Raw genomic sequence first — 10133 nt, 5'->3', positions numbered from 1 at the left:
CTTTGTATTTTCCCACTTTCTTTCTTAGAAATGTATAAAACCCTGACCTTGGAATTCTAAAAAGTCTAAAATGATTTGGAGACAGCTTTCCAACTGCCTTTGCTTGATATGTTTTCAGACCGCAGGTTTCAGAGAATCATGAGCTAATTGAAAACTCCACAGGCTCAAATTTTTGTTTAATGAACTAAACTAAATGGCTCATTACAGTGATTGGAGTGAATATAGTTTGGTACCAGAAATTACCAAGTGTACCCCACTGATTCTCTAAAACTAAATGCATGAGTCAAGCATTGTGCATTTTAAGCTGATTTTGGGGACTATTGTAATTCCTTCTTATTACTTGATATATGAGCTATGGAGAAGGTAAATGAGTTAACCATTTCATGTAACTAGAAGTGTTAATGAAAATCTCTTTTCCTAAAGCATCACTGGAAGGTGGGTCACAAAGAATTAATTTCCAAATCATAACTGCAATGATTATTCATAAGTAACTACTCCTCATGCTTCTATGATAAAAAAAAATGCACCTTTCTAAGTCCTGGAGATTTGATTCGGAACAGCTGAAACTATAGAATAACTACTGATTCAATTTGCAATTAAAATGAAAATGTAAATTTGAGAGACATTTCTGTATGACACTAAAAATTTTATCACATTAGAATGGAGCCCCAAAAAGATTGCTGACTTACATGAGTTCAGAGGTGGACCCTTGCTTTTCTCCTGAAGGACCATATAACTTTACCATTCATTCAGGCATTGCATCCAAAGAGTTGCATGGTTTGGGATCAAACTGGCACACCTTTTAGACATCAGAGAGCAGCACATACTTCCCCAGAAGGGACATGGAGGAGATTGGTGCTTCATTGAAAAAGAGATGGGAGGAGAGAAATGACTGAAGGCTTTGGTCCATGGGGAAAGCATATCTCACACAGGGGCTGCCCTTTAGTCTGCAGCCCTGGGAAGGTGAGAGCTCCATTGTGTTGTTGCGACACACCCTTCAATGAAGGGAAATATGTGCAGAGGATTTGGGTTGCTCCCCACATACTAGGTTCCCATTGAGAAGAACCTGAACAGTAAATTTCCAGTACTCTACTCCCCATCTCACACCCCGCCTCGGGACATGTACTGGCCTTGGGAGCTCAATGCTGGCACACAAACTGCAAAGGTTTAGAATGGAATGCCAGGGAGGAACAGCAATGGCTATGCCACAAACACAAGCTATCTCCCACCCAGCACAACTGAACCAGCAGCTGGAATATTCCAGGAAGCTCAGTTTTGCCATGACTCAGCAGTTTCAAAACCTGGTATATCTGGAAAAGAAAAATACCACTGAGAATGGAGGCAAGAAAATCAACTTTATCAGCTCATCCATGGTACTTGGGAATGGCTGTGTGAAGCATACAGCAAAACAGAAAAGGATAAAACTTGAGGACAGAGAAAAAATTGATGGCATAGAATGGCCTTGACTTCAGTTTTTGAATAGTTTTTGCTATGGCAATTATACATGTATTTATGAACTATAGGAAAAGCAGTCAGTTTAAAATGATGTAGTTTAAAATATTTAAATGAGGGATATAATATTGCATAGACATGAATCTAGATTAAAGGAATAATCTCTGGCTATTCAAATTTATTAAATTATAATATGTCTTAAATCATAAATCTCATACTGCAATGCATTTTACACAGAAAGAAAAAAATCATCATAGTAACCTCATTGATATCACAGTATAAAAACACCTTTATTTCCATTTTATAAAATTGTTTCTTATAGATGGCTTGAAATCATCAGCTTTAAGTTTGATTGCTATTAATAGAAAGCTAAAGTAAATATTAGACTTTTAATACTCATAAACATTCAGTGAAATCAAATGTTTTCAGTGAATTTTTCTAATTTATTTATTTGTTGCATGATTATTTCAATTATTACACTTTCTTTGTTGGCACTATGAAAAAGTGCTTAGCCAATTCTGCAAAATGTATTCAAGATAAACATGATTTGGAATATGCTACATTTATATCCAAAATAAAAAGAAAACAAATATCTTTTTGACAGTTGTATATCAATGTTTGCTTCATGAGTGGTGACACTATCATATAAACATAATAGATCACATCAAGTCTTTTCCAGTAATGCTTTTGTCAAATTCATTTTAGCTAGAATGGAAGATATATCCATGCATGTGTACTATTTGAGTTTTTTCCATGGCATACTTTGATGTTGTTAGCATTCATTTCTCACCGAAATAATATAAAGTCAAGCATGATTATTAATGTATATTGATAGTAAAAATTTGGGGATTTTCTGATAAATAAGTAGGTATTAAGATCATCTCAAATGATCCCATATTTGCCTACATGGAATTAGACATTTTCTCGTAAATGAAATGTATTCTTTTAAATATATGTATTATTTGCTTACACTTCTATTATTACATCACCTTTATATATACATTTTAACTACATTTACATATATAGTTCTCTTCTCCCACCAGGTTTCTACTAACCTGTGCTTATGCAAAAATAGATTTCATTTTATTCATATATTTTAAGTGATGCAAAACAACACATGTCATCAATTTCTCGCAAATAAATGAAAAATATATTTTGGAATACTAGAGTGGCTACAAGACTTACAGAGGTATGGAGCTTAGGGCAATACTCATGATGTTTAGGTAGAAGAAAATCAAAAGGGAAAGGAAATTTCAAGGCAAGAAATGTCAAAAGCAAAGATGGTTAGGTGTGGGGCAAATGGTAAATCTTAAGGAAAATTCAAATATAGGTCTGTAAAAATTTCAGTATTTAATAAAGCTGTTCCAGGATGTGTTGAAAAAAGGAGGTTTAGGAGATTGTCAAGTTACCTGCATACCTGACCAAGAAGTTTTGACATTTTCCTGAAGGCTTTCTTAGGAATTTCTATTGTTATTAAAGTTTTGAGCACAACAGAAATGAAACAAAATAGCTTTTAACAAACCAATGTGTTGTAAATTGGTTTTGCTTGTGGATCCAGAAGGTCAGACTTATCAAGTTTTCTTAGTTCTAAAATGGATCTATCCTAATAATGATTTATTATTAGATATTAACTAAGTAAACCATCTGTATTCTTTTAACTCAATGTCCATGTGCTGATCATTGAGTGACAAATAGCTGTACTACCTTGAAAATAATTATTGTTGTAATAATCTATGATTTGTTTTCTGGCAGATTCAGAAATATTTCATGTCATGAAATAACTACAATTTTGAATATAGTATCATAACTGTCACTAACAGATATATCGTTGATTTTTTTTTTTTGCCTAAGTATATGTATTAGCTTGTGGTTTGTGCAATGTTAGTGCAGTATCTTTCACTATAGTTTCTATTTTTAAATAGATCTTAAAACTATATTACGACAAATTTAAAATTATTTGAAAAGATGGGAAACGATTCTGTTGTTTCTCAATATTGTCTTTGAAAAATCTATACCCATGTTTTGGCAGTTGTTGGAAAAAATAAATATAAACATATATAGTTTTCTACCTTTTTAAAATTAAACTGTTATTTTTCCAACGATCAGACAACCCACATAAATTCCAAACTACTTTTATGGTGCTTTTCCATTATATTTTTTTGCTGCTTGCTAATTACTTTTCTTGCCCAATTTCATTTGCAGTTTGAATAAATAAACTGTTACTTTCTGCCTGCGGCTTACTAGAGGAATAGTCAATATGCAGCTGTAATAAAATCATAAATTTCTTTGAAAAGGCAATTTCCAAATTATACTTCCACAGAGGGTTTTTAAATCTCTACTGTTAGAGAAACAACTTTATGAAACCTGCAAGTTTTATGCTAACTTATAATGTTTGAATTCCATGAAGATAGAATAAAATGATTGGTCGTTATATTCTGACATTGCAAAGAATAATTCTGACAGTAAAACTGGACTCTTTTTTAACACTTATTTGATACATATGGTTCCCAAAATTGGTGAATGGGAGAAAGGTTTTTGCAGTTATCATTTAATTACTTGTTATTGGTGTGTCATTCCATTCAAAAGTTTGATAAACATGGCTAATTTTAATAATGAAACTCAGAGACAACCTTCATTTTTTGTTTTCCACTTTTGTTCCAATTCAACAGTAAAGCAGTAAAGCTTATCTATTATAGTCAACAGTGTAGTTTGTTGTTAAAGAAAATTGTGAGTAAATTTTAAAACTATGTCAATTGAATTAACCTACTACTGAGATAAAAATAATAAATGTATAAAACTGTATATACAACATAATAAAATATATACAGCACAGCATTAATATGAAATTTAGATTCTCTTAGGAAACATGCATTCTGATTGTTTTTTGAGTTTTCAGTGATTTTTTTTTCCTCTTTCAAATATTCAGCTTCACAAAGGAATTCATACAAGCAAAATTTTGCATAAAAATTATGTATACTGGGCCTCCCTGGTGGCACAAGAGGTTAAGCATCGCACTATGAAGCAATCCACAGCCTCTGCAGCAGGAATTCGATCCCCAGCCGGCCAGAGAGTAACCCACATGGCGAAGCAGACCTCTCCTGCCTCGCCCGCTGCTCCCCTCAGTGTATTTCACTTGGTCTGCCTGTTCTGTTCCCCACTTTGTCTCTGGTGAATCCTCTCACCCTCCACATCTCTGACCTGTAACCCAGCTCTTGTATGCATAAATAAATAAATGTTTTTAAAAAAATATGTATACTAACATAGTAAATTTATAACTTTTTTTAAAAAAAAGAGGTACAAAGACTCTCAAATGAAATTTCATTTTTGAAACTATAGGGATATATATTCTATGTTCATATATATTTCTAAATTATTTGAATAGTAACTACTTCCTTGAAATACAAAAGCAAATTGCAGGTAACCAACTTCTCTGAAGCGAGGCTAAATACTAACTCTTACCCTGTAAGCCCCTTAAAGGTCAAATAAAGGACACCTATTACCTATTAAAGCAAATGGGTGATTTCTTTCCTTTGGTCTATTCTCTATTAAGTTCAACATGGAGGTGATGATGTCCTAGACATTCTCCCTTATTCAACAGTTAGGAAATATTTCATCAGCCTCTGCCAAGACTCCCCACTGGTTCTGGATTTTTAATAGCATTAAAATGCACATAAGTTCAGTGATTTCCATTTACATAGGAGGAACAAGAGAGAGGACTTCCAGAGCCTATTAGTACAGGAAGATGTTTATGGAGAAGGGTCATACTCCTGGGTCATTGTTCTAAAAACTTTTGGATAATTAGGCTAAAATTTGCATAAACATCAGAAATTTGGGATGCTCATCTGAAATGAACTGTTTGAGGTCATTTGCACAATTTTACTGTGATGAGCAACAAGGGGCTCTAGCAATGAGCTGTAGTATTTTTTGGATTATAACAAAAGCATAAAAAAGAGTTTGCCAAAAGCAAAAAGTCTCAATGTATGTAAAATATTTAAAGAAAAATGGGTGATGAAACATGAAATGATAGGAAGGCATAAAAATTAAAAGATGAGAGACAAGGAATGATGGGAGAGTAGTAAATTCTGAGAGGTAAATATGCCTGACAACAGAAAAATAAAAGGCAAAATGTCAAAATGAGCAAACTTGGAGTGATCCTGTACAAATCAGTAACAAATGTGACATATACAATAACTTGTAACTATTTCATAAAATTTGAGTCTGTGAAATATTTGACAGGTCTAGGATAAAGAAAATGTCAGGTTTTTCTACCCTCCCGCCATCAGGATAGATGATGGATCCTTGTGGTCCTGAATGCATGCCTGATGGCGGGCACCTGGAATAGGGTGTGGGCATAGGTAGATGGGATTCACCTGGGCTAAGACTGTGCTTTTAGGGGCGGCATCATGGGGATGTGGCGGGGGGGGGGGTAGAGAGAGAACGCTGGAGGGCCCACATAAAGTGAAGACTTGCTGGGGCCTGGAAGGCCTGCCAGCCTCCCGGCCCCCCAGCACCCCTTCCTGCTGTGTACCAGGTAAGTCCCATAAAAGACCTGCAAAAACCAGTGAGAACTCTGACTCCTCCTTTACCGGGTCTGCATGGGATCAGAAAACCAGCACTGGTCCATTCCTGACCCTACAACAGGCAACATGAATTTCCATATAGAACTCCCAAAACTGGGTCTCTCTGGTCATGCAAGGGGTTAAGTGTCAGCACTAGGAAGCTATCAGCAGCCACTGCAACATGACTTCAATCCCCAGCCAGGGAGCTGACCCACATGGCACAGCAGACCTCTCCTGTCTTGCCCGCTGTTCCCCTCAGCTTGTATTTCAGTAGATCCACCTGTTCTGCTCCCCACTCTGTCTCTGGTGACTCCCCTCAAGCCCCGCACCTCTGGCCTACAGCCCTGTTCTTTCTTGTATGCATAACTAAATAAAATTAAATCTTTAAACAAAAAGAACTCCTACCACCAAACCTACTCCGACAACTTTCTGATATTCACTTGTACATAGAAATATTAAAATATAAACAATTATAGTTCCCCTTTCCACCTGGTGTTTTCTTCTTTTTTACGGACCTTTTCTGTTTTTTTTTTTTTTTTTTTTTTAAGATTTATTTATTTATACAAGCACTGGGGTACAGGCCAGAGCTGCGGGAGGGTGACAGAATCCACCAGAGACAGAGTGGGGAGCAGAACAGGCAGAAGGACCGAAATACACTGCTGAGGGGAGCAGCAGGCACGACAGGAGAGGTACAGACCTTTTCCTTTTCCACAGTAGCAGCGACAGTTCTTTTCTGCCTGCCTGTTTCTGTGCAAGGTCTTCTTTCCTTTTCCTAATAAACCTGTCCTTCTGAAATGTAAAAGATAAAATATAAACAATTAGTATACTAAAAGCTATAAAACTAAAGAGTATTATGCTTCCAAATAAATTATTTCTCACAAACTTCAAGTTAGGATCAATTTATAAAAAATTTATTACTGTATCATATAAAGCCATGTTTACAAAACAAATTGTATGATGATTTTAAATTTAATATACCAAAAAATTAAACAAATAAGGTTGTAAGATTTCTTGGAATAAATTTGTGGAGATATGTAGGTCAAACATTATCCTCTTAAAGGAAAAAATGTTTCCAAATTAATTTATCCAAACAATAAAATTGATAAAACTTCGGTTAGTTGTCACAGTTAAGAAAAGTAAAGTGGGGAATATTAACTAACCTCATTCTGCTATAACAAATCATTTAATTAGTAACAACACTTCATCAGACTTCAAAAATTTCAGAAGGCTTCCTTGTTAACCTGGACACAAACAGCATCATTATATACCTGGGATAGCACTGTATCCTTAGATGTGTGGAAATTTGTTTAGATTTGTAAATTAAAAAAAAAAAAAAACTCCCCCAAAATGTCTGCATTCTAGTTCTGAGCCCTTGTGAATACCTGAGGTGAAGTAGCAAAGAGGAATTAAATTTGCTCATTAGTTGCCTTTAAATAAGGTAAATAACCTGGCTATCCAGGTGAGGATGAAACTAATATAAGTCCAGGCTTCCTTTAAAGTGGAAGAGGGAGGTAGAAGAGGAGACTAGAGAGATGTGGATAACAGAATAATAATCAGGGAGATGTAATATTGCTGACTTTGAAAATGGAGGAAGTTGACCACCAGTAAGGAATGTGGGTGACTTGTTGAAGCTAGACAGGACAAGGAAATGAATTTTCTTAGAACACCACAAAGAAATGCAACTCTGTTGATACCTGAACTTTAGTCCAGCAAGACCTTGTCAAACTTTTAACCTATAAACTTAAGATTATATTTTTCTGTTATTTTGAGCCAGTGAAGTTGTGATAATTTTTTGTGGCAAAAATTTAAAAACACAACTTTATAGTATTCTTTAAGAATGTTCAATTTGGGGACCTCCCTGGTGGCTCAAGGGGTTAAGATACAGCACTTTGAAGCTATCTGGAGCCACTGCAGCACGAGATGGATCCCGGCCAGGGAGGTGACCCACATGGTGCAGCAGACCTCTCCTGTCTAGCCCACTGCTCCCCTCAGCAGTGTATTTCAGTCAATCTGCCTGTTCTGTTTCCCACTCGGTCTCTGCTACCCACACCCCAGTTCTTGTATGCCAAAATAAATCTTAAAAAAAAAAAAAGAATGGGCACTTAAAGTATTTTAGCAATAGAAACATGATTTATTTTTAAAACACTTCTGTGGTTTATTTTATATATCTTTAAATACTGTCTGTGTTTTTACTAAACAAATAATAAAGCCACCACCATCCATTGAACCCCCTCACCATGCTCCTATCCATACCTTCTTGCCCTCTGCTAACCTCTATTCTGTTATCAAAGTCCCCTAGATTATTATTATTTTTAGGCACTTGCTATATTTCCTTATAATCCACGTATAAATGAGATCATCTGATATTTCTTAACAATAGGAGATATTAACCTTGTCTTTGAATCCATGCAGTCAATATACTAAAGGTGTGGTATACTTATATTTCAATGGTTTATTGGTATAATTGGTAGTTATTGATATCACATATTTTGGATTTAGGAAAAAAAACTGAACTTTTAGAATTGTTGAGTCATATTAGGTTGGTGTAATATAATTCTGACTGAGCTTGGACTACTTACTTCACTTTTTTTTCAATGTTCTAATCTCTAAGGTCTATAACTGGATCAAAAAAAGAAATCTCTAGTAGATTTCACACACATACACTAGAAATTGATAAGGCATTCCTTAGGCTAATTTTATGTACTATTTGTCAATTGAAGTTCATTTGCACTTGAAAAAAAGGTGGTCAGCATAGACTATGTTAGGTTACTGCAAGATGTAGAGAATCATCACTATAAAGATTATAAATCCTAAATATTCAAGTATGCATTAATAATCACACAGATAATTTATTTTAATCTGCCACCAAAATGTTTAATGTGCTTTTTTAGAGGTTAGTTTCCTCTGTCATGGGCATTATTATAATTCACAGATACAGTATATAGGAGCTGTGAATTACTGTATTGTATAAAATGTCTTATCATCTATAATTGTTAATAGACCACCAGTGATTACCAGCTCAAGATTTAAAAACTGGATGTTTCATCAAGAATAACTCAAAACTGGTCAATGTTTTGCTGATGTAATAAAATGACCTTGATCGCTATACCAGATCATGACTGCAAAATAATTAATTTCATTCAGTTAGTCTGCATTAGCAGTGATGGATAACATCATATATCAAGACATTGGGAAGTTATTTAGAAAAAGTTATTATATCCTTAACCCCTCTGCTACCTTAAGTAAAGACAGATTTGTAAGGTTGGATTTTGCTATGTCTAGAAGGAGATTTATAATCATTGTTCTGTGCTGACTGCATAATATATAAGCCTTGGGAGTATTCCAGCTATGTGCTTTCATTTCTGCTTTAACTATAATATTAGAAAACATTGAATTAATGTGCGCTTGGTCTGCCTGGAGATCTTGGGTCAGGGCATTCATGACCTGACAATTTGGCCACAATGGACTTAGATCTATGATAGAACTTATAATTTTTCTATTTGAAAGTAGTTCTTCTAAAATGATTAACCTATTATAATTCAACAGGCAATCCTCTGTGAAGCAGAAATCTTGAATTAATTTCTACTCTTTGGACTAACTCTCTTAAATTTTGGTGTGGTTTGTTGTCCCATCAAATACTGACATATAAAGTTCATGCCTGTTTCAACTTTGCATAGAACACAAAGTCCAGGAATAAGAAGCTGAAGAGAGCAGATTACTTTAAAGAAATTAATAAATGTGGGCATTTAAATCACTGTGATAAACTGTACAATGTTTGAGGGTCTACGAATGGATATATTCTGAAACTGATTTTTTTTTTGTAATTGTGACAGTGTGAGCTGACTAGATATTCTCTCTGTTGATTTTCTAAATTTAGGTATAGTTTTAAATTTCTGAGGCTCTAGATATATTATTTAGCATTATGCAATATATTTTACAAGTAACCTAATCTGTACCAGCTACATCACATCACACCATTCATGCAATCTCTCTTTCTTTATTTAAAAGGACTCAGAACCTAGCTTCTGTTGCTCTTGTTCAAAGGAACAATTGATTATCCATGTACATATATTGAAATTGTCAAGTTGGAAATATTTACTGTAATTAATCAAGAGAGTGTTT

General features: G+C 34.6%; 1 protein-coding gene across 1 annotated transcript in view; it reads left to right on the top strand.

Annotated features, from left to right (window-relative positions):
- The first annotated feature begins 1196 nt into the window (after positions 1–1196).
- LOC119236893 (peptidyl-prolyl cis-trans isomerase FKBP3-like) overlaps positions 1197–10133 on the top strand; it is a 45096-nt gene continuing 36159 nt past the window's right edge. Inside the window, exon 1 of the mRNA XM_037500829.1 lies at positions 1197–1373. Coding sequence (XP_037356726.1) covers positions 1197–1373 — 177 coding nt within the window. The remainder of the gene's footprint in view (positions 1374–10133) is intronic.

Source organism: Talpa occidentalis, unplaced genomic scaffold (genome assembly GCF_014898055.3).
Source record: "Talpa occidentalis isolate TD23 unplaced genomic scaffold, MPIMG_talOcc4v2.1 talOcc4.9, whole genome shotgun sequence".
Classification (NCBI taxonomy): domain Eukaryota; kingdom Metazoa; phylum Chordata; class Mammalia; order Eulipotyphla; family Talpidae; genus Talpa; species Talpa occidentalis.
Note: the sequence above shows the minus strand (reverse complement) of the source record. Positions and strands in the feature narration are given on the sequence as shown.